Genomic DNA, 26,599 nt, shown 5'->3' on the forward strand with positions numbered 1-26,599 from the left:
ATAAAGTAGTTACCCAAAACTACAGTGATTAAGCAAAAAAGCAAGCATATAAGTATCAAGACATTGTATATGATCGTCCAGTTTGTTGGGTATGTCTAATGACTGCAACTATCATTAGATAACTGGCTTCTAATACTGGTAATGTACATTGTTATTATGCGTAATTCATGTTCTGTAAAAGTTACTCGAAAACTGCACTAAATGTGCATGTGTGAATTCAGCCAAAAGGAAATTTTAAATGTCCCTACATTTTTATATTGAACTTTTTTTGTCGAATTTGCTTCTTTTTTTCAAATTAGAAAGAGCTTACCAACTAGTGGTCAAATGACCTAAAGTAAATATATGTTCTGCTGATCTTTAATAGATTGCCAGATGCCAGTGGCGTCTCCTGCAGACAAGAGATTATTGAAAGAAAATGTAAAAAATAATTCTATTATCAATGCATTGATGACTATGCAGAAAAGTTATTGGCAACAAGCAGGTATAATTATCAGTCTTGATATGAGTTTTTAAATAGTCTGTCAAACCAATGTATGTGGGTTAGTCTACCCCAACAACTAGTTGTCAACATCTAGTGGGGGCTAGAAGAGAGGAAGTTGCAACAAGCAATTCTATTAATCCAATGACTAGGTAGCAGACAATAGTATCTGCTGCCACATAGCTTATCTACTTGCTGTTATAGTAATAAATGGTCTTCATCCAGTTATATCCATCATGTTGTATATCTATTTGAAAAACTCTAACTTTTTCTGTGCCAAAAAACAGGGACAACCACACAGATTTCAGGACCATTGGGTGGTCTACCTAGCATTGTCTATAACTTGTACACTAGCCAATTGAGTCAAAAGAGTTTATCAAACCTAATAGGTTACATAATTATCATTTCTAATATTGTGTAGGTCCTTCTTATGCCGCCAAAACAGCTCTTACCGTCGAGGCATGGCCTCCATAAGACCTCTGAAGGTGTCCTGCAGTATTTGGCACCAAGACGTGAGCAGCAGATCCTTTGTCCTGTAAGTTGCTAGGTGAGGCCCCCATGGATCAGACTTGTTTTTTCAGCAATTACCACAGATGCTCAATCGTATTAAAATATGGGGAATTTGGTGGCCAAGTCAACACCTTGAACTCTTAGTCATGTTCCTCAAACCATTCCTGAACAATGTTTGTAGTATTGCAGGCCACATTATGCTGCTGAAAGATGCCACTGCCATTAGGGAATACTGTTGCCATAAAGGGGTGTACTTGATCTGCAAAATTTTTAGGTAGGTGGTACATGTCAAAGTAATTCATTCAAAGAACTCCTCACTGTGGTCGTGCAGTGAGGAAGAACTGGGGGCTCGGGTCACCTGTTCCAGTGAGCAGTAGTGGTCCCAGCGATTAGGCATTTATCACCTACCCTGTAGATAGGGTTATTTTTCCAGCCATTCCAACAGATCAGAGGTGGGATTCAAATATTTAGCAACAGGTTCCCTACTTGGTTGACAAAGATATACGCGCATGATGCCCGCGGTGTAGCGCGACTCGGAAAATAATCAAATGAAACTATTACAATATTCCAAATACACTATGAATTCATGTAAAATCAAAATAAATATTTTTTAGTTCTTCCATTGCTCTATGGTCCAGTTCTGATGCTCACTAGTCCATTGTAGGCACTTTCGGTGGTGAACAGTGGTCAGCATGGGTACTATGCTTCGCCTGCGGCTGTGACCCACTGTGTGCTTTGAGACCTTTCTGTCATATCCAACATTAAATTTTTCAGCAATTTGTGCTGTGGGATCGTACCAGGAAGGCTAGCCTTTGCTTCTTGTGCACATCAATGAGCCTTGGGCGTCTATGAACCTGTTGCCGGTTCATCAGTTGTCCTTTCTTGGTCCACTTTTGGCAGGTACTAACCACTGTATATAGGGAACACCCTGCAAGACCTGCTGAATTGGAGAAGCTCTGACCCAGTCATCTAGCCATCACAATTTGTCCTCTGTCAAAGCATCCTTACGCTTGTCCATTTTTCCACACATCCATTTCAAGAACTAATTTTTCACTTGTTGCCTAATATATATCATTCCTTTGACAGGTGACAAAAAAACAACAATGTTATTCACTTCACCTGTTAGTGGTTTTAATGTTATGATTGAATGGTGTACACAACAGGGCTGGTCAACTACCCACCTTTGAGAGAGCTTGCTTTTCAGGAGCTTCAAGGAATGATGAAATCAAAAAGGACATTAGCAATTGCAAAACCAACGCTGTTTATAACCTTAACGAGGCTCTGTCACCAGATTTTGCAACCCCTATCTGCTATTGCAGCAGATAGGCGCTGCAATGTAGATTACAGTAACGTTTTTATTTTTAAAAAACGAGCATTTTTGGCCAAGGTATGACCATTTTTGTAGTTATGCAAATGAGGCTTGCAAAAGTCCAAGTGGGTGTGTTTAAAAGTAAAAGTCCAAGTGGGCGTGTATTATGTGCGTACATCGGGGCGTTTTTAATACTTTTACTAGCTGGGCGTTCTGATGAGAAGTATCATCCACTTCTCTTCAGAACGCCCAGCTTCTGCCAGATCACGCTGTGACGTCACTCACAGGTCCTGCATCGTGTCAGACGAGCGAGGACACATCGGCACCAGAGGCTACAGATGATTCTGCAGCAGCATCAGCGTTTGCAGGTAAGTAGCTACATCGACTTACCTGCTAACGCCGATGCTGCTGCAGAATCAACTGAAGCCTCTGGTGCCGATGTGTCCTCGCTCGTCTGACACGATGCAGGACCTGTGAGTGACGTCACAGCGTGATCTGGCAGAAGCTGGGCGTTCTGAAGAGAAGTGGATGATACTTCTTGTCAGAACGTCCAGCTAGTAAAAGTATTAAAAACGCCCCGATGTACGCACATAATACACGCCCAGTTGTACTTTTACTTTTAAACACACCCACTTGGACTTTTGCAAGCCTCATTTGCATAACTACAAAAATGGTCATAACTTGGCCAAAAATGCTCGTTTTTTAAAAATAAAAACGTTACTGTATTCTACATTGCAGCGCCTATCTGCTGCAATAGCAGATAGGGGTTGCAAAATCTGTTGACAGAGCCTCTTTAAGTCAATCCTGTGTTCTCACCCTAAAAATAATGCCTCTGAATTGTTTCAAATTAATTGTGCTCACAGAAGACTGTCCCCACAACAGGCCGGACCAGATTAGGGATGTCCATGGTACAAAGTATTTCTTTTTGGGGCCGCCAAAGAGCCCAGGTATGGTTGTAGGTTTTTAATTTAGAGGCTCGACAGGCCATAGCAAATATTTCACACTCTTCTGTATTGATTAGCCACACTCACAAAACCATTGGTTTATATATATTTCCTAGTATGATACAATGCCCATACAGTGTGAACATAAGAATAACGCTGAAAACCTCCTAGTTGACATAATCACCTAGGCAGTGACATCACCCCATGACACTATTACCTACTATAGAGCCTTAAAGGGACACCAAAAGCTTCTTGCATAGGTCACCCTTGCTATATGGTCTAACTGTCATGGCTGTTTGGCAGCTGGTTGCCCTAGCACCCCTAGTGATTTCATGGATGCCACACCCCACATCAGTAACATTATCAGCTCTGACATCACCACACGTTCTGAAGCCTTAACCCCTTAACTCTCAGCGACGTACTATTCCGTCGCGCTGACCGACCCGTTTGCGCTCAGCGACGGAGTAGTACGTCGCGGGAGTAACGGCCATTTCGGCACATGCAGGAGCTGCAACAGCTGCTGTCTCGTACAGCGGCTGCCGCAGCTCCTACAGCTAGGACCGATCGCTGTGTCCCCGCTGATTAACCCCTTAAAAGCCGCGTTCAATACCGAACGCGCCTTTTTAGGGGTTAAGCTACAATCACCAGCCTGCTACACGATAGCGGCCGGCGATGGTAACTATGGCAACCGGACACCTAACAATGGCGTCCGGCTATGCCATCGACGGAAGCCTAGTGGGTCCTGACAAAGTCAGGACCCACTGTGCTTGCTGTCAGTGAGTAGCTGACAGTTCTAATACACTGCACTACGCATGTAGTGCAGTGTATTAGAATAGCGATCAGGGCCTCCTGCCCTCAAGTCCCCTAGTGGGACAAAGTAATAAAGTAAAAAAAAAAGATGTGTAAAAATAAGAAAATAAGAGTTTTAAAAGTAATAAAAGTAAAAATCCCCCTTTTTCCCTTATCAGCCCTTTATTATTAATAAAAATATATAAACAAACAAATAAACTATACATAATTGGTATCGCCACGTCCGTAACGGCCTGAACTACAAAATTATTTTGTTATTTATCCCGCGTGGTGAACGCTGTAAAAGAAAATAATAATAAACCGTACCAGAATCACAATTGTTTGGTCACTTCACCTCCCAAAAAATGGAATAAAAAGAGATCAAAAAGTCACAGGTACCTAAAAATGGTCCTGATCAAAACTACAATTCGTCACGCAAAAAATAAGTCCTCGCACGGATTTATTGATGGAAAAATAAAAAAGTTCTGCCTCTTAGAATAAGGTAACAGAAAAAGTGAATGATTTTTTACAAAAAGTATTTTATTGTGCAAACGCCATAAGAAATAAAAAAACTCTAAACATCTGGTATCGCCGTAATCGTATCGCCCCGCAGAATAAAGTGAATATGTCATTTATAGCGCACGGTGAACGCTGTAAAAACAATAGAATGAAAAAACAATCGTAGAATTGCTGTTTTTTAGTCACCACGCCACCTAAAAATAGAATAAAAACGGATCAAAAAGTTGCATGCACCCCATAAATACTACAATGAATTCCTCAAGGTGTCTAGTTTCCAAAATGGGGTCACTTTTTGGGGGTTTCCACTGTTTTGGCACCACAAGACCTCTTCAAACCGGACATGGTGCCTAATAAAAAGGAGGTCTCATAATCCACTAGGTGCTCCTTTGCTTCGGAGACCGGTGCTTCAGTCCATTACCACACTAGGGCCACGTGTGGGATATTTCTCAAAACTGCAAAATCTGGGCAATAAGTATTGAGTTGCGTTTCTCTGATAAAACCTTTTGTGTTATAAAAAAAAAATGGAATAAAAAGGATTTTCTGACAAAAAAAAAAAAAAATGTACATTTTACCTCTACTTTGCTCTAAATTCCCGTGAAACACCTAAAGGGTTCATAAACTTTCTAAATGCTGTGAGGGGTCTAGTTTCTAAAATGGGGTGTTTGATTGGGGTTTCTAATATATGGGCCCCTCAAAGCAACTTCAGAACTGAACTGGAGCCTAAAAAAAAAAAAAAAAGAGGCAATACTTCGCTTCTTACATTATACTGATAGTGAACCGTGCCCACCCTGAGATGACCCCAGTTTTGACCGTTTGTATAAACGGAGACCCCTATTAGACCGTTTCAGTGCCCGGTTTTCCCAAGCATTCACCCCCGAGAATTGTATTTCTATTGATGAGTCCTTGGTAGATTTTAAAGGGAGGCTTCAATTCCGCCAGTACCTGCCGGGTAAGAGGGCAAGGTATGGTGGGAAGATGTATAAGCTGTGCGCGAGTGCACCAGGGTATACTTACAAATTTAGGATATATGAAGGGAAGGACACCAGTATTCAGCCCCCAGAATGCCCCCCCCCCCTTACTGGGAGTTAATGCAAAAATTGTTTGGGATTTGGTGCACCCACTGCTGGACCAGGGTTACCACCTCTACCTGAATAATTTTTATACCAGCTTCCCACTCTTCAACTGCCTCACTTCCAGAAGTACTGCGGCATGCGGCACTGCTAGAAGAAACCTGAGAGGCCTCCCTAAGACTCTGCTTGGGCAAACACTCAAGGGGTGAGAGCAGGGCACAATCCAGCAACAACATATTGTGTGTCAAGTACAAGGACAAGAGAGATGTCACACCTGTACCCATGTACCAGTACAGAGACCCCCAAACCAGACTGCATCGTGGCCTACAATAGGTACATGGGAGGGGTGGACTTGTCAGATCATGTCCTGAAGCCCTACAGCGCCATGCGGTGTGGTATAAGAAGCTGGCCGTGCACATCATACCGATGGCATTATACAATTCGTACGTGCTACATCGATGGGCAGGCCAGAGGGGAACTTTCCTGGAATTTCAAGAGGTGGTTATCAAGAAACTAATTTTTATGGACCAGGAAGCGAGGCCACACGCATCGCACCAGGGCAACACTTTCCCGGAGAAGTTCCCAAAACTGGCAATAAGGGAAAAAGTCGAAAGAGGTGCAAAGTCTGCTATAAGAGGGGGATAAGGAAGGACACAATATATCAATGTGACACGTGTCCCGAAAAACTAAGGCTCTGTATGAAAGGGTTTTTTAAAATGTATCATACATCCCTTGATTTTTAATCTACGCCAGTTTTACTTAACCTGATGCCCAGGCAGCTGATAACAGCCACTTGTAGGGTATTGCCATACTCGTGAGAACCCACATTACAGTTTATGGGGTGTATGTCTCCGGTCAAAATGCTCACTACACCTATAGATGAATGCCTTAAGGGGTGTAGTTTTAAAACGGGGTCACTTCTCGGGGGTTTCAACTGTACTGGTACCTCAGGGGCTTCTGCATACATGACTTCGCATGAGGAAAATCCCCAGTAGGCCAAATGGTGGTCCTTTCCTTCTGTGCCCTCCTATGGGCCCAAACGGTAGTTTATCACCACAAATGGGGTATTGCTGCACTCAGGACAAATTGGGCAACAAAATGGGGTATTTTGTTCCCTGTGAAAATAAGACATTTTGATCAGAAATTACATCTTATTGGAAAAAATGACATTTTTTTAATTTCACAGCTCAATTCAAATACGCGTTGTGGAAAAACTGTGCGGTCAAAATGGTCACACCAACCATAAATCAATTCCTTGAGGGGTGTAGTTTCCAAAATGGGATCACTTCTAGTGGGTTTCCATTGCTTTGATACCTCTGGGGCTCTTCAAATGCGACATGGCACCCGAAAACGAATCCAGCAAAATCTGGACTCCAAAGAACAAATAGCGCTCCTTTCCTTCTGAGCCCACCCATGGGCCCAAACGGCAATGGGGTATTGCTGCACTCAGGACAAAATAGGCAACAAAATGGAGTATTTTATTTCTTGTGAAAATAAGACATTTTGAGCTAAAACGACATATTATTGGAAAAAAAATTTTTTTTACAATTCCCAGCGCAATTCAAATAAGTTCTGTGAAGAAACTATGGGGTCTAAATGGTCACATTACCCATAAATTAATTCCTTGAGGGGTGGGGTTTCCAAAATGGGGTCACTTCTGGTGGGTTTCCATAGCTTTGATGCGACATGGCACCCAAAAACCAATCCAGCAAAATCTGCACTCCAAAGAACACACAGCGCTCCTTCCCTTCTGAGGCCTCCCATGGGCCCAAACGGCAGTTTATCGCCACAAGTGGGGTATTAATGCATTCAGGAGAAATTGGGCAACAAAATAGGGTATTTTGTTCCCTGTGAAAATAAGAAATTTTGATGAAAAATTACATTTTATTGGAAAAAATTTCATTTTTTAAATTTCACAGCCCAATTCAAATACGTGCCGTGTAAAAACTGTGGGGTCAAAATGGTAACAACAACCATAAATTAATTCCTTGAGGGGTGTAGTTTCCGAAATGGGGTCACTTTTGGGGGATTCCTACTCTTTTGGTACCTCAACACCTCTTCAAACCTGGCATGCTGCCTAAAATATATTCTAATAAAAAAGGGGCCTCAAAATGCACTAGGTGCTTCTTTGCTTCTGAGGCTTGTGTTTTAGTCCACGAGCGCACTAGAGACACATGTGGGACATTTCTAAAAACTGCAGAATCTGGACAATACATATTTAGTAGTGTTTCTCTGGTAAAACCTTCTGTGTTACAGAAAAAAAATTAATACAATTGAAATTCAGCAAGAAAAATGAAATTTGCAAATTTCACCTCCACTTTGCTTTAATTCCTGTGAAATGCCTAAAGGGTTAAATAAACTTTATAAATGCTGTTTTGAATACTTTGAGGGGTCTAGTTTTCAAAATGGGATGTTTTATGGGGGTTTCTAATACATAGGCCCCTCAAAGCCACTTTGGAACTGAACAGGTACCTTAAAAAAAAGGCTTTTGAAATTTTCTTAAAAATATGAGAAATTGCAGTTTATGTTCTAAGCCTTGTAACGTCCAAGAAAAATAAAATAATGTTCAAAAAACGATGCCAATCTAAAGTAGACATATGGGAAATGTGAACTAGTAACTATTTTGGGTGGTATAACCATCTGTTTTACAAGCAGATGCATTTAAATTCTGAAAAATGCTATTTTTTATAAATTTTCTCTAGATTTTGCAATTTTTCACCAATAAACGCTGAATACATCGTCCAAATTTCAACACTAACATAAAGCCCAATGTCTCACAAGAAAACAATCTCAGAATCGCTTGGATAGGTTTAAGCATTCCGACGTTATTACCACATAAAGTGAAATATGTCCGATTTGAAAAATGGGCTCTGAGCCTTATAGAGGCTCTGTCACCAGATTTTGCAACCCCTATCTGCTATTGCAGCAGATAGGCGCTGCAATGTAGATTACAGTAACGTTTTTATTTTTAAAAAACGAGCATTTTTGGCCAAGTTATGACCATTTTTGTAGTTATGCAAATGAGGCTTGCAAAAGTCCAAGTGGGTGTGTTTAAAAGTAAAAGTCCAAGTGGGCGTGTATTATGTGCGTACATCGGGGCGTTTTTAATACTTTTACTAGCTGGGCGTTCTGATGAGAAGTATCATCCACTTCTCTTCAGAACGCCCAGCTTCTGGCAGATCACGCTGTGACGTCACTCACAGGTCCTGCATCGTGTCAGACGAGCGAGGACACATCGGCACCAGAGGCTACAGTTGATTCTGCAGCAGCATCGGCGTTTGCAGGTAAGTAGCTACATCGACTTACCTGCAAACACCGATGCTGCTGCAGAATCATCTGTAGCCTCTGGTGTCGATGTGTCCTCGCTCGTCTGACACGATGCAGGACCTGTGAGTGACGTCACAGATCTGCACTGCCAGAAGCTGGGCGTTCTGAAGAGAAGTGGATGATACTTCTCATCAGAACGCCCAGCTAGTAAAAGTAGTAAAAACGCCCCGATGTACGCACATAATACACGCCCACTTGGACTTTTAAACACACCCACTTGGACTTTTGCAAGCCTCATTTGCATAACTACAAAAATGGTCATAACTTGGCCAAAAATGCTCATTTTTTAAAAATAAAAACGTTACTGTAATCTACATTGCAGCGCCTATCTGCTGCAATAGCAGATAGGGGTTGCAAAATCTGGTGACAGAGCCTCTTTAAGGCCAAAACTAGGCTGCGTCCTTAAGGGTTTACGGAGGGCATGTTAGGCAATATTAATGACATTGCCCATTATGACATCACATCACACATGCACTGGTACCCTACAAAGGACTGAATAGCCAATGTCATCAGCGGTGACATCAACAAGAAGTTAGCCCCTATGTCGTCACGTCCCAGTTTTCATTACCCACAATAGAGCCTTAAAGGGGTTAATCACGCCTCTGGGTGCAGCTGCCACGATGTCTGGCAACTGTGATTCCCAGTGCTCACATTATAGGGCCGGCACCTGTTGTGTAGTCAATGACCCCATACCCCAAACCGTGACATTTGGGGCCTTAAAAGGGACACCTCAGGCAATGTTACTAACATTGATCATTATGATGACATTACTGCTGTGACGTCACCAGCCCCGTCAAATCATCACATGTACTGTTGCCTTTCAGGGGGAACCACGAGCTTGCGTCCCTTACAATCTCACCCCAATTACATCAATGGTTATGTTGGCCACTGTGATGTCATGCCAGCAACACCACCATCTGCTGTGCAGCCTTAGCCCCTTCCTGAACTGCATTCTAAATGTACCACACCGGCAGATATGCATTAACAGACAGCAGCATTAATATATGGCCTGCAGATCTCTAAAGAATACCTGGGGGGCATCTGTAATTGACATTGGATTTGCTGCGATGTGAGAAAACTAACATCCCATTGAAAAGTTAAGATTAGAGGATAAAATCCTATAGTGGATTAAAAATGCCTGCGGCATCATTACTCACTATAGAGCCCTAATTAATGATTCACGCTTACGGTATGGGCCACCCCAGGTCTTATCTGGTAGCTGTCCTGGATCCTGGAGCTCAATTTATAGGGCCAGTACCCCTTGTAACGTCACAACCACCCCACCACCTATGACATCACCAGTAGTTCTGTGGCATTACAGGGGGACATGTCAGGCAATGTCACTAACAGTGTCCTTTATGATGTTATCACATGCACTGGTGCCCTACAGGGGATCTTCCGTTGCCTCCTTGACAACATCAATCATTGCCAGTGATATCACCAAGCTAATCAATTTGGCTCCTGTGATATCACAACCACAACGTCATCATCCATTATAGCTTTAATAGTTTTAAAGGGGCACATGCTTCCAACATGAGCCACTCCTGCTGAAGAGTGTAACTGCCATGGCTGTTCAGCAGGTGCCGGTCCCAGCACTCAATATATAGAGCCAGCGCCCAGAGGGCCAGCAGATGGTGAGTGTGTATGAGGAGGCTCCAATGGCACCAGCAGTCTATTAAAGGGGTATTCCCAGAATTAACAGGATAGGTAATAATAGTATGAGTGATCGGATAACACCAATGATCACAAGGAACGGGAGGTCCCGGGCTCCCCTTTCCTCCTCACTGCAAGACTGCAGTGAGTAGAACTTTGAATGAAGCGGCGAGCGCATGCTTGTCCTCCACTTCATACAAGCTCCTCCTCACTGCGGGGGCTGCAATGATGAGGAACGGGGGAGGCTCAGGTACCCCATTCTCGTGATCGTAGGGGTCCCAGTCGCGTGGGCCCCAGCACTCAAACACTTAAAGATAACGGTCACAATATTGGAATTTACATACCTGGGAGAGTCAGAGGATTACATTGTTGAGACTGTACGTTATATTAGCTCCACTACGCTGTAATAGGGAAAAACCATGATGAAGAACTGTGTGTTTGTCCTAGAAAGTCATAACTATCCTATACAAACAGGGGTCACTCAGCTATCAGGGGAAAGCATTTCCAAATCGACCACCTGACACATATCTTCCAAGAAATCGATAAAAGAGGATGGATTATTTTGGGGCCTTTTGTTGTTCATAATATTTGCTGTTTTTGGGCTTTCTGGCTGGTGAGGAAACAGGTTGAGATGGCAAAGCTGTATTCATAAGAGCCCCTTTTTACGGTATTTTTTTTTAGAAAAAAAATTATGTCGATTTTCTTGTCATTTTTACAAAAAAAAATGTGCCAAAAAAGTCACATGGGAACACAAGCCTTAGTGTGTGCATTTATTGATGAGTGTAATGTCAATCTCATAACATAGTTCTCGGAAGCGCTTGAATACTTATAGAGGTGAAAGCTGGCCTTACACTAGTGATTTCAGACGGCCGTAATCTGAATAACTTGTCGCTCACGTTTAGTCTGTGGAGGTTGTTGTCGTTTTGGATGACAATGATATAAGTTAATACTGCGAATCACCAAATCAATCTGTTCTAGGCTTTTATTCATGGCATGCTAGTGTGTGCCTTAAAAGGGTTGTCCACTACTGGACAACTGATGACCTATCCATGAGATAGGTCATCAGTATATGATCTGTGGGGGTCCAAGACCCGGACCCCGCACCGATCAGCCGCTCTGGTGGCCTGCAGGCACTGGATGTTATTGCCCATTATGCGATGTACGGAGCCGGAAACAGTTGGCTCTGTACATAGCATAGCGGCCGTGCTGCAGAACTTCACTTGAATAGGAGCAGAGCTGAAGTACTGCAGCTCAGCCGCTAATCCGTGGCTGGAGCCAACTCCTTCCAGCATGGACGTCCGGTGCCCGGAGGCAGCCGGAGTGGCTTAACGGTGTGGGGTCCGGGTGTCGGACCCCCACAGATCATGTACTGATGTCCTATTCGATGGATAGGTCATCAGTTGTCAGGTAGTGGACAAACCCTTTAAGCCCTACTTCAACTGACCTTATTGATATTCCTGCAGGCTGCTTCCAGTGTCAAAATGACTAGTTGGGGTCCTCCAAACGCTAATGTAAACTATAATAACTATGCACCAAAAAAATTATAAAAATATTCATCCCTTCGTTCTTGGCCCAAAATGTGATCATTGACCTAATAACTAAGTCGCAAACCCCTCCCTCCTAAAATTTGCCATAGGGGTAATGGTTACAATTAATGATGACAATTTTTTTCTATGGTACTAAAAACGATCGGTTTTGTGCCATGGAAATCTGTACCAACACGTTTCAATTTTCAGTATTTTTTGGGTTCACATGCTGGGGAACATCTGAAAAAAAAAAAAAAGACAAATGGTATGCTCATCATATTGGGGGGAAATCTTTACGCCAGCTTTAGCCATGAAGTGGTTAATAGATTAAAGAAACAAAGGACGTCAACACAAGGCTGTGTACAATCCTATCAACAGGTGCTTTCCCTGATCACATCTATAGATAATAATGACTTTTACATCATTTTATGGGGTTTCCCAGAACTGTCCTCAGGTTTTCCCGTCTATTCCCACTGCAGTAGTGTTTTACTAATGCTCCTATCCGTCCATGATGTCCTGTCATAATGACCCCTCTGTATACAGTCTATATATGAAGCCCACATAAGAATCAATGAGCAGAGCATCATGTGCTGCCGGGTTATCTGGTTAAAATGGGGAAATAAGTTTTGTATGACGCCTGAAGCTCTGCTTTGTGAATGGCATTAACCTTAAGAGTGTTTTACTGCAGTCCCTGCACATGTCTACCTCCTCCCTACAGGAGCTGAAGGGGAGCAGGGTGTGCAAAGTGCAAGGGGAGGAGGAGGAGAGAGCCTAGGGCAGCTCTGCACTGTGACCCAGCCTTGGCTGTGAGCTTGTCTGCTGTATGTCTGAGGCTGGGAGGCTGCCCCTCCATATGTGTGTCTATGTGTGTGTGTGTGTCTATGTGTGTGCTCTACCGCCGCCACTGCTGCCCTTTGATCCTTGCACTAGTGTTAGGGGCTTGAAGACACACAGGGAGCAGCCATAGACACAGCAGCCGCGGCTCCTCAGCATCATGTCGCCCCTCCATACACACAACACACGTATAGATCACATCCATTGAGGAATATTTATTACGACTGGGGGAGGGAGGTGAAGGGGAGGACAAGCCAGGTGCAACGACCGAGCGCCCTGACTCCCGGAGCCCGCAGGAGCTGCTCCCTCATCCTCTCGTTTCATGTGCACCGAGGAGGAGAATGTGATGGACGCGGAGTACCCCCCGGCTCTCTCCACATATCACACACTGTAAGGGGACACAATGCCCAGGAGGAAGCAGGAGCAGCCCAAGCGCCTGCCTTCACGTAAGTGCCCGGGTTGTGTGGTGCCGTGTGCTGGTGTCTGGCTCTGCAGCTCCCTGCCCGTTTTGTGCATTAGTTTAGGGTTACAGAGGTGACAGGGACGCGGCAGAGGCCGGGGTTATCTGTGCTGTGTGAGGGCTGAGCAGGGCAGCCATGTTGTGGAGAGCACCAGTCCTGTGCTGGCTATTTATTTAATCATTTTATTCAGAATAGTCTGTGGGTGTTGTGTATAGAGCGACCCCCTCCTGCCGTGCCTCAGCCTTCACCCCACCTTGCCCTCTCCTCCACCCTCCCGCCTTGCATGCTGCTCCCCAGTCTTGTGTTAGGGTCTTGCAGAATCAATAGGGCTCTGTCCCCGGGTAAAGGTTGCGGCCAGCTCCGGCTGCTGAGCCTGTCGGCCCCGGGAGGAGAGGCAGCAGCAGATGCAAGGGGGAGGGAGGGAGGCTGAGGAGGAGGTTTGTGCAAGAAACCCAAGAGGTGGGCCGAGCAGAGGAGAGAGAAAAGGGGGTGTCTGTGTATAGGAATCCCTACTCAGGGGCTGCAGCCTGGGCGCTGGGCACAGGAAAGGGTCACATGAGTCAGGCTGTGCCCTCCTAGACTCCCGGCAGTGCAATAGTTTCCATAGCAGGGCTGTGTGTGTGACAATCCCCAGACACAGCCCTGGCCTTGCTGCAACTCTGCTCTATGGAACTTTTCCTGCTTCTTCCAGCCTATTCATTGTTCTTATAGCAGAGTCTGTAGGATTTCCTATTCTGTAACTTTTTTTTTTTAATATTGTGGGCAACAACAAAGATGGCAAAGTGTGTAATGCTGGGCATCGATGTTACCACCCCACTGATGATGATCATTGTTATGTCTGCTACTTAAGTGAGGGAAATCTGAGGAATTGTCAGAAATGTCTATTGTGATGTGACCATTTGTTTGGTCACAATGAATGGTTGTTTATGTGAAAATATCATGAGCATCTTGTAAAGGGCGTCTGTCATTAGGGTGACCTCTTCACATCAAGGACATGATGCCCTGATGGAGGTGATGTGGTGGGTGTATTATACCCCATATAATGCCCCAATCATTGAGAAGGGAACGATCCAGCCCATGCTGTGTAATAATAGTAAATACTGCCTCTCCGTGAGACCTCTAAACTGTGTGTATCAGAGAGGGCACAAGTGTTACCCTATAGACATGCCCAATGCACTGCCTGCTTCATACCAGTCAACCCGGTGAGGTGTCTTGGTGCTTCTGACAGGTCAAGAAGGCTCAATGACAACTATGTGGATATAGAAGACATTAGATTGGCACGGGGTTGTTTAGTGGGCTCAGTTGTACTCACTTGCATACCTTGTGGATGCCCAAATTTAAAGGAGTATATAATGGCAGGTGCCCTTTAAACAAAGTGTTCAGTATAATTTCCCTTGACTATTTTTATTGTACAAACTATAATACTAATCATTCTTACTCACTATGCTATGCATATATGTATATAGATGGCAGGTCCTGATGCAGCTTTGTATATTGTATTCACCATTGGTGCCCAAGCAAAAGGCCCTTTTACACTGGCAAATTATTGGGCAAACGAGCGATCACAGAACGCTCGTTCACGATACCTGCCCTGTGTAAACAGGGCAGCGATCAGCCGATGAACGAGCAAGAGCTCGATCATCTGCTGGTTGCATAGTTTTAAATACTGAAAATATTATCGTTGTCGGCAGCACATCTCCCCGTGTAAACGGAGACGCGCTGCCGACATGATAATGTATGAGCGATCAGGGTAACGAGCGCCGTTTGTGAAAGGAGCAAACGAGCGCCGATCAACGAGCTGTCATGTCGGGCCGCGTAAAAGTACCTTAAGGCCTTGTTCACAGATTTTGCATGTACTTTTTAAGCCGGGAACAGAGCCTAAACAGAAGAAATCTATAAACAAGGCCTTCTAGGTCTGTTCTCCTGGATCCAATTCTGGTTTGGGCTTAAAAAATGCATTCAAAATTAGCACTGTGCGAACAAGGCCTAATAATGTTTGAATGAAAACATTTGACTACTATGCAGGTAATTCCCCCGGCCTGGTACGACTAACTTATTATAAGCAGACTGTCTGGTGCCATGTCTTTATATGTTTAGATGAGCCTGGCACGACTAACTTATTATAAGCAGACTGTATGGTGCCATGTCTTTATATGTTTAGATGAGCCTGGCACGACTAACTTATTATAAGCAGACTGTATGGTGCCATGTCTTTATATGTTTAGATGAGCCTGGCACGACTAACTTATTATAAGCAGACTGTATGGTGCCATGTCTTTATATGTTTAGATGAGCCTGGCACGACTAACTTATTATAAGCAGACTGTATGGTGCCATGTCTTTATATGTTTAGATGAGCCTGGCACGACTAACTTATTATAAGCAGACTGTATGGTGCCATGTCTTTATATGTTTAGATGAGCCTGGCACGACTAACTTATTATAAGCAGACTGTATGGTGCCATGTCTTTATATGTTTAGATGAGCCTGGCACGACTAACTTATTATAAGCAGACTGTATGGTGCCATGTCTTTATATGTTTAGATGAGCCTGGCACGACTAACTTATTATAAGCAGACTGTATGGTGCCATGTCTTTATATGTTTAGATGAGCCTGGCACGACTAACTTATTATAAGCAGACTGTATGGTGCCATGTCTTTATATGTTTAGATGAGCCTGGCACGACTAACTTATTATAAGCAGACTGTATGGTGCCATGTCTTTATATGTTTAGATGAGCCTGGCACGACTAACTTATTATAAGCAGACTGTATGGTGCCATGTCTTTATATGTTTAGATGAGCCTGGCACAGAGGTGAAATGCAGCTGGTGCAATAAGTGATAATGGGCCGGGCTGAACCCTTGTTTACCCCGTGTACCCTGGTTCAGCTGAGGATCTGTACATGTCTGTGTTTTTCGCTGCCTTTGTATTTAAACCACAGTCGGTCACCTGAAGTTCACAAGGTTGGGGGAAGGGAGGGGTCAGGTTGTTTCTTTCCATTTGCAGCCGTTTGCTCTCTGCAGACAGATCACGATCAATATCCTCAACATAAATATATATATGCATGTCTCTGACACACAGGGAAGAATGGAGGAAGCTGGCAGAGCTGCCGCCTGTGCAGTGTAGGAAATAATAACCTCACTCCCGGAGCTTCTACTGGCATCAAGGGCTCCATTGCGGCTCAAATATACATATATACATATATACATTATATATATATATATATATATATATATATACACACTGCATATGTACTGTCGCATTGTGTACAATGTCTGTACCTGTATTGCTGCTTTGTAAACATGTTGGCGCTATATAAATAAAGGATAATAATAAGAATAATGTCTCCAGTGCCCTATGCTTGGCATTGGACCAGGTCATTTGTCATGCCCCTTTTATAAATAATTTTTTTCTGATCTGCCCACTAGAGGACCTGGCATGGAGCACGTGCATATGTAATGTAGTTCACGAGGCTTTGCTCCAGTGGGTTAATTAAAGTGCACCAGTCTGCTGCTTTTATGCTAAAGTCTGGGCATAACCTGCGAATGATATAAATATTTTCTGCATTTATGTCCTTTTTTTCACTGCGTTTCCAGAGGAAAGTTTTAGTATTTTCTTTCTGACAGTCCTTTTCGGTCATATAGGTGATTGTGATTTCCTGTCTGCAGTATACAGCATAGATTGTAAGCTCTATGGGACAGGCGGTAGATGTCCTGGACCAGGATTGTAGATCGTCAGGTGCTGCAGAGGTTAATGGCAGTGGAGATGTTTTGCTATGAAGACAGGGATATGTTTGGATTGTGCCGGAGAAGGCGACCTCTGCTGAACAGTAGATGTATATCTAAGTGGCAGAGCCGTGTGACCTTGACCCCGACCTCAGCTACTCCCCTCCTGCTCTGAGTCATTCTCCATTTTAGCTCAGTCACTGGGCCTAGAAGGTCCCTGAGTCTTTTACTGGATCTAGAAAATAAACCTCTTGCTTGGATTTCTTGGCCTGCAGAGTCCCGTCCCTCATCTGTCCCTGTTCTTATGTAGTAAGAGTTCCAGGCAGCGCTGAATTATCGCATGGAAAGTTTCGTCTGTTGCACAGTATTGTAGCACCAGGGACAATATAGAGATACCTGTTATTTGTCCTAAAGTTATATATTTTATTAAATCATGTTTTGAATCTGTGCACAGTTTTTGCAAAATACTCGAAAGCAAAATAATTAAGACATTTTGTGATTTATAAAGTTTATTTAAAATGAAGGTTGAGCAGTGAAATCCCTCTAAGTTTACGTGTGAGCTACTAAAGCGACAATATCATGAGACTGTGTGTCTATAAGATGCCCGTACAAGAGTTTATAAAGCTGGCGCCATGATCGGCTGCTGTACAGGCCACCAAAAACATCTTCGGGGATGTTGAACTCGCTTCTGAGACTAGCAATGCCATCTCATACACCATAAATACAGCACAACTGTATTCTATATAGCATGTGATGTTGTGGGATTTATGGGAGGAATACTGCAATATAACGCATTCACATTGGTGCAATTATCGCAGCCCTGGCCTGAAAAGGATGTGCACTTCGAAAAGGGAGCGCAGTTAGTCAGCGGAGCTCCGCCAGTCACTATGGCCTCAAATGCAATACTGGTTTAAGCCTTTGTGGGCATATTATAGATGTACTTTTTGTAAAGCACATCTGTGTCGTGACAGTGGCACTGTTACTTTAACATTTCTACTCATTCTCTAGGGAAACCTGACAATACAATATATATATAATATGATGTTGGAGCAAGTTGTAATAATCTGTCAATCACACTGCAGCCTCTTCTGGTCTCTGACGTGACGGCTCCATGGAGGGAGAGGGAGCAGATCATGCTGTGTGTGTGACGAGCAGCCGTGGCCCTTATCACTTCTAGAACAGCATATTCTGTAAGTGACAGCAAGTCTGGATCTTATAGGACATTCACTGATTAGAGAAGGAATTTTGAAGCAGATTTTTTCTTCCTGCAAAAAAACTCAGTGTGAACTAGGCTTTAGAACAAACAGGATTTTGAAAATTAAAGGTATGTTGCCATGGTAAAGATTTATGGCTTCTCCCGCCATGCCGTGAACTGGCCACCTCTGTTCTCAGGTCTGCCAACCGTCAATAAACTGTCTACAAATTCCTGGACAGTTAATAAATATAAGGGACTTCTCTCCAAATAAAATATAAAAAATAAATAAAAAAGAACGTGTCGATCATTTTTGAAGCTGAACGAGCTAGTTCAGATTATTGGGATTATTAGGTCACCTTCAAATATGGCAGATTTTCTGTGCATAGTCTGACAGATTCCAGTGTGACAATTTACAGAACCCAATCCATATGTAGCAGAAAAAAAAAAATTCTACGTGGATTTCGGGGCACGTTGCAGATTTTCAAAGTGCAGTGCAAAGGGATTTGTTAGAGGATTTTTTTTCTGCAACGTCTGAACTTACCCTAGTTTTCATAATTTGACATTTTACATTAAAGAAGCACTCCAGAATTTTATTATTGCGTCCCCTTCCCCATTTGCAAATGTAATGTAATGTAGACCTGTGTATTGACTTACCTGGTGCTGTATTTCATGGGATGCTGCTCCGTTCCGGGGCGCCGTGGGGTCATGTGATCTTCATTCTGACTCCCTGAGATCCTTGATGTGAGTCTCATAGACTTGCATACAGAGACTGACCTCTGGGTTCTACAGCAGACGCTGTAGAATTTTAGTTGTCAGAGTACAGATCATGTGACATGACAGCGGCCCGAAAAGGAGCGGCGGCCCGTGACGTACAGCACCAAATAAGTGAATACACATAAATGTCTACTTTACATTACATTACATAAAGTGTGGGCCGATCTTCCCCAGAGTTCTTCTTTAAATACTGGTAACGTGTTGATATTAGTTTTGTGACCTGTAGATATACAGTATATCACTGGTGTGGTACTATTCCCTACACACTCTGACACTGTCCAATCAGTGCTGACAATGTTAGACTATTGACGAGGGGGAGGGTAATAACTAGTTGTCAATTTTATTCATACATATCCAGGAGGAATAACAGAAGAACAGGACAATGCACAGTACTAAAAAATATGCTCCAGAATTGTTATTTCATGGGGAATACAAGTATTTACTAAAACATGCATATCCGGAGAACTTTAACCCACTCATGACGCCAATCGGGCTTTTTGCGTCGCTGCAGCATATACCTCATTATGCAGCGACTTAAATTGGCGTGATCCTGTTTAATGTCAGATCGCACTGTATCAGCCCGATACTCCTGTAGTGACATGGAGCTAAAACACGCAGCTCCCTTTCCCAAAATACATTAAAGGGAACCGGTCACCAGCATTTCACCTATTAAACCAGCAATACCTGGTGGTAGTGGGTGAAAAATCATTTCTATATAACCTAGAATTGTCTTCTTAGTCGGCTCTGTAGCTTTAGTATTCAGCTTTTTAGTGTTCCCACACCGTATGCTAATGAGCAGAAGAGTCAGATCTTCATTCCTCAAGTCTTTCTGAGTTTACTCCGCCTCCTTACATTTGATTGACAGCTCCTTGCCTACCCCCAGCACACACATTCCTGCGCTTGTGCATTGATGTCCTATTCTGGGGTGAGCGCACGAAGGACACCGGATTATTACGATAAAAGGCGTGAAATATTTGCAGACCCTTATTTACAGCCGGAGAAGGAGTTTAGGAGAGGGGATAACGGCAATGAAGTTTTGATCGCAGCGGCCAGTGAGGGATAAGTAAAGTTCAATAGGTGAAATGCTAGTGAAATGGTTCCTTTAACATGGCAGTATTTTGGTCAGTATTTTGCATCCATATTTGTAAGCCAAAACCAGGAGTGGGTCAAAAATATGGAAGATGTACAAATCATTATATTTATAACATTAGATTTTCTTTCTGTGTAGGTGTCACTCCTGGTTTTGGCTTCCAAATACTGCTGCAAAATACTGCCTTGTGAAAAAGGCCTTAGGCCTAGTTTTTTGGTGCGGATTTTGACGTGGAAACCACGTTGAAATCCGCACCGAAAAATGTCCCACATCTTCCTCTATTGATTTCAATAGGCAGGTAGAGGAGTTTCTTTTCCCAGGCGTTTTTTTTCACTTGCGGTAAAATAGCATCATGCCCTATCTTGAAACTGTTTTCACCTCTAAATCAATGGGAGGCAGAAAAAAAGCGCCGTTCGTTTTGGAGAGTTTTTCATCTGGTTTTTGACCAAAAACCAACATAATTTCTTGAATTTGCTTAATTAAAAAAATCCTAAAAGAAAAGTTCCAAAAAAACCCTCAAAGAAGGTGTCAAAAAACACTTTCATTTCAAAACCTGCTATAAAAAATCCTGAAGGAATTTTGAGGCAGATTTCTCCGCTTGGCAAAAACTGCTGTGTGCACATACCCTAAACACAGCGATCAAAGTGTGCGCTATGCTCTGCAACGGGACTCGAATACAGGAAGCTTCCTTCGTGCATTCGGGCCGTTGCTATGGCCAGCAGGAAAAAAAAAATCCACGCTAATTATTATTTGTCGCCAGTTTTTTTATCTTTCTACCCCTGCCTCTATCTGCTCTAATGCCTGCAATAAAATATTATGTTAATATTTATAGAATATTTTTAATTCAATAAAATATGCTGTTAACGGGTTCTCTGTGCCACATACCACCTAAAGGCAGGAGGTGAACTAGAAAAAAAATTGTGACCTTTCTTTTTGGACAATATAGCGATGATGTTGGTGGGGCAAAGTGCACACATTTGGTATAGCTGTACATGGGAGAGAACAGGGATTATTTTGTTGCATAAATTTGTCTAGTTAAATTAATCATGATTAAAGAAGACCTCCAGTGGAAACTCAACTTTCCATGTCTGCATTCCCCGCCTGACTGTATTTCACACTCTACACTTTTATGTTTACTGTACTTACGTTTTGAACTGCTGCCTTGTCTGTGCTTTGAAAAAGCCTCCATCCTGATTCTTAAATTTCCCCAGCTTTCTCTTCCTCTCTGCTTTGCTATCAATCCCATGATGCTTCAGCACAGCATCACATACCAGCTGAAGACTATACCATTTCTGCACCCTGGGGGATACTGTGATTATCATTCTCTATATATTGTCCTAAATAAGCTGTTAAACCATAAGTATACAGACAAGGAAGCCGCTCAAGTGCTCCCCGCCGCACTTTGTTGACACTGTTGCAGTGATGATGTGCCCATATACCCACACCTGCAGTCAATCACTGGCCTTAGTGGTATATGTCACAAGACCGCTGAGGCCATTAATTGGCTACAGTGATCACTTGGGCACTTCATTGCTGCAGCACCGTCAACAAAGAGCAGCGGCCTTTCCCCTCTTTTCTCCAGTCTCGGAAAACCCCTTTTAACCCCTTCCTGTCGTAAACAACTTTCAGATTTTTATTTTAGTTTTTTCCTCCCCAACTTCCAGAAGCCATAACGTCTTTATTTTTCCATTGATATAGTACTATGAGGGCTTGATTTTTGCGGGACGAGTTGTAGTTTTTCGTAGCACCATTTATTTTTCCGTATAATGTACAAGGAAGCGGGAAAAAAATTAAAAGTTATTTGTGGGGTAGAAAATTATAAAAACTGCGATTCCTCCATGGTTTTTTGTGTGTTATTTTTACGGAATTCACTGTATAATTAAAACAACATGTTAACTTTATTCTGTGGGTCAATACGATTATGGCGATACCAAATATATATAGTTTTTTTCTATATTTTACTACTTTTACAAGTAAAAACCTAAGTGTAAAAAAGAAAATTTATTTTGTGTCGCCAAATTCTGAGAGCCGTAACTTTTTTTATTTTTCCGTCAATTAAGTGATATGAGGGCTTATCTTTTGTAGGATAAGCTGTAGTTTTTAATGATACAATTTTGGTGTACATGCGACTGTTTGATCACTTTTTATTTCATTTTTTGTGGGAGATTAGGTGACCAAAAAATAGACATTCTAGCGTTTACAATTTATTTTTATTTTTTTACGGCGAGCACCCTGTGAGTTAAATAATGATATATTGTAATAGTTCAGACTTTTACGGAAGCTGCGATACCAATTATGTTTATGTATTTAATTTTTTTACTTTGCTCTAGGGGGAAAATGGGAAAAGGTTTTTTTTTTTAACTTTTAATATATATATATATTTTTTTTTTACACCAAAAAAAAATGATTGAACTCATTTTTACTTTTTTTATTAGTCTCCCTAGAGGACTTCAACCAGCGATCGTTAGATCGCTTGCACGATATACTGCAATACTAATACATTGCAGTATATCGTGATTCTGGCAGGCTTCTATTAAGCCCCGTACAAAGATGGCGGACCTGGGGGTCTTCATTAGGCCCCCAGGCAGCCATAGCAACTATCGCCCCCCCCCCCGCGATTACGTTGCGGGGGGGGCGCGATGAGCTGTTAGAGGGGGCCGCCCCCTATTTCTAATGATTTAAATGCTACGATGCCGCTCATTACTCTGAACTGCCTATACAACTGTCCTAAAAGTAAAAACATAAAGTAATGTTAAATAAAAAAAATACACATACATAATTTTTACAATAAACATTAAAATAAGTTTCAATACATAAAATATACACATATTCGGTATTGGCGTGGCCGTAATAACCTGCACAATAATTTTTTTTGCGTCACTTATGATGTGTACGCTATAAAAATAAAACTTCTTTCTTTCACTTATTAATGTAAGGCACGAGGTGTGATTAATTTAACCCCATCATGTACCTTACACATTAACCCAGTGTTGTCAATTATGACTTAGACACATGATGCCGTTAATTACTATTAATGTGAGGCACATTCGAAATTCATCACACCACGCGCCTCACATCAGAAAATGGAAGAACTTATATATATATTTTTTAAATTACTGTTGGCAAAGTATTGTTTTGGTATCGCAAATCGCAACACTACACAAAGTATCGTATCGAAGTCCAAATTCTGGTATCGTGACATCCCTACTGCTGACATAACAAGAGCTTCAGACATTCTTGGTATTGTCTCCTACAGTGAGTATTCAGTGATCCACCAGCTTAACAAGGCATTAATTATGATCACTGATGATGATTAAGAGCATCAGGTTGGTTAAAAAAATTACGTCTGTAATGAGTTATGTTTGAAATTTTGTTTTTAGCTACCTGGATTTGATTTATATATATATATATATATATATATATATATATATATATATATATATATAAAAAATATATATATATTAAAAGTAATTACAAATTAGTATATGTTTCTAAAATACATTATCATTTTATTCGATAAAACTGTAGTTAAATGTAATGGCATGAAAAATTAAACAATACACTTAATGTTAATTTATTATTATAAAAAAAAAAAAAATGTGCAATGATATAAAAGCTCATTGGACTGTTGGCTTTAAGGTCAAGGCTTGATAAAGGTTAACCAGACCACAATCACAGATAATAAATTGTTTTGGGGCATATTGTATAGAAAGGTTATGTATAATCGGGGCCGGACTGGGTCTTAAAATCAGCCCTGGCATTTTTAAGCACACAGGCCTACCGCAGGCCATATGCAGCCGCCAGTGTTGGGCTGGAGTACATGGGACCACCTTTCAGATATACAAGACATGGGGAGATTTATTAAAACAGGTGTAAATGAAAGAGGAATAGTCCTGATGGCTCCAACTCCAACGAATCCACTGCACTTCCACGAGAATAATGAGAATTTTTTTGCAGAGTGGAAAAACATTCAAGCAGACTTCTTTCCGCTGCTTGTGAATGGGGTATAAAATAGCCCATTCACTTGTAATGGATGTAGAATGTTAGTGGATTTGAAAGGGATTTAGGTGTGGAATCAGGGACTTCGTCCTAATCAAATCCTGATTGTGTGATCATGGCCTAATACTGGCGTATAAAGGTTGCAAATTATACCATTACACAATGCTAAAATATCACCATACTGTAACTAAATAGTATGATTTAGATTTTATTTTCAGCCATACACACAGACACTCACATGCTGGACAGATGACACACAAATGCAACCCAGAAGCTGGACACATGCTGCATTCGTGCCACTCACACCTAGGACACATGCGCACGCACACCACTCACAACTAGGACACATGCGCACGCACACCTAAGGACACATGAACACGCACAACTCTTACACCTAGAACACATCCCCCACTCATACCTAGGATATATGCCGCACATGCACCACTCACACCTAGGATATATCCTCCACTCTCGCCACTCACCTAAGACAAATGCCGCACGTTGTCTACCCACACCAAGGACACCTGTTGAACACGCACTACTCACACCCGGCACAGATGCTGCACACACCACTCACATACTAGACATATACCACTCGCACACTAGACACGTACCAGACACTAGACACATACTGCACGCACTACTTACACTGGACACATACCGCACACACCACACAAATGCTAAACACATACCTCACATAACACTTACACACTAGACCTATACCACACACACCACTCACATTGAAAACAACTCGCACACAAATGCCACTAATACATTAGAAGAAGACACAAAACTCACACAAATGCAGATTTGTGCTCAGGGGCAGTAGAAAGAGCAAGCCCATCACTGATTGGCTGATGCTTAGCCAACCAGCATTAGGTTTGATTTGTACATGCAAACTGGGCAGTTACTGATTCTCCTTTTCCTCTACGGCGCCAGAGATGTGCGCTAATGAGCGAGGCATCAGTGCAGAAAACAAGTCTAGAGCTGATTAGCTGTGGCTCGGCTAGCACTATACTTCATTTCTGCAGTGCTCCTTCCCATCATTGCAGAGTACACAGCAATAAATCAATAAAGATGTGGTTTTAAACACCAGGAGGCAGCAGTTATGGTAATGTTGGTGCTTGTGTTCACCACTGTCCGCAGGGTCGATTCTAGCTTTTCTGCTATCTGAGGCAAATTGAAATGGCGCCCCCCAGATTTTGATTGACACCCCACTGGCTGTTCTACATCACCTGCAGCCTCCTCCAACTCTTGCGGATGCGCCGTTGCCTTGTACTGGCATGCGTGGTGCAGCCGGGCAGAGTACACCTCGTTGCACGGTCTGTGACCAAGTAGTACAAGGCAATGGCGAATCCGAGAAAGTTGGAGGAGACTGGTAGTGATGTATAACAGCCAAGGGGATGTCACTCAATCATGGAAAGGTTTGGAAGCAGGACTCTGACTCTTCAGGATAGCGGCAACACCCCATGACCCTTTAATGAGTAATTAGCATATAGCGTGCACCGGTTTAAAGGTTGATTTTATATATTTTTCTGCATCTGAAAACAACATACAGGGGAATGTTTGGAAATATTGTCAGGTCATGTATTACCGCGTGGTGGCGGTTTAAGGGGTTAAAACTACCAGACAGGTTCCCATTAAATATACAATGAATTGAAAACAATTCCATCTGCCCTGCAATTTTGTTATTATAAATATATTCTATATAATTACAGCAGAACCAAGCTCTGACATATACAGCTCCAGAACCAAGCTCATACATATATACAGCTCCAGAACCAAGCTCCGTACATAAATACAGCACCAGAACCGAGCTTAGTGCATAAATACAGCATCAGAACCAAACTTAGTACGTATACAACACCAAAACCAAGCTCAGTACATATATACAGCTCCAGAACCAAGCTCGGTACACATATACAGCTCCAGAATCAAGCTCAGTACATATATACAGAACCAAGCTCAGTACATAAATACAGCACCAGAAGCAAGCTCAGTACATATATACAGCTCCAGAACCAAGCTCAAACATATATACAGCTCCAGAACCAAGCTCAGTACATAAATACAGCATCAGAACCGAACTTCGTACATATATACAACATCAAAACCAAGCTCAGTACATATATACAACACCAGAACCAAGCTCAGTACATATATACAGATCCAGAACCAAGCTCAGTACATATATACAGCTCCAGAACCAAGCTCAGTACATAAATACAGCACCAGCACAAATACAGCTCAATTTAGTGCAACCCCTGCCGTATAGGTTTGTACAGTTTAAAACTACAGCTTTCAGCATGGACCGAACAATGGTAAGGATATGCTGGGAGTTGCTGTTTCACAAAAAAAATATCATACCACCCATCATCTCGCTGCAGATCAT

General features: G+C 42.4%; 1 protein-coding gene across 1 annotated transcript in view; it reads left to right on the forward strand.

Moving 5' to 3' along the window:
* The first annotated feature begins 13,003 nt into the window (after nucleotides 1-13,003).
* ZNF827 (zinc finger protein 827) overlaps nucleotides 13,004-26,599 on the forward strand; it is a 270,975-nt gene continuing 257,379 nt past the window's right edge. Inside the window, exon 1 of the mRNA XM_075860380.1 lies at nucleotides 13,004-13,405. Coding sequence (XP_075716495.1) covers nucleotides 13,363-13,405 — 43 coding nt within the window. The 5' untranslated portion in view covers nucleotides 13,004-13,362. The remainder of the gene's footprint in view (nucleotides 13,406-26,599) is intronic.

Source organism: Rhinoderma darwinii, chromosome 1 (assembly GCF_050947455.1).
Source record: "Rhinoderma darwinii isolate aRhiDar2 chromosome 1, aRhiDar2.hap1, whole genome shotgun sequence".
Taxonomy (NCBI): Eukaryota; Metazoa; Chordata; class Amphibia; order Anura; family Rhinodermatidae; genus Rhinoderma; species Rhinoderma darwinii.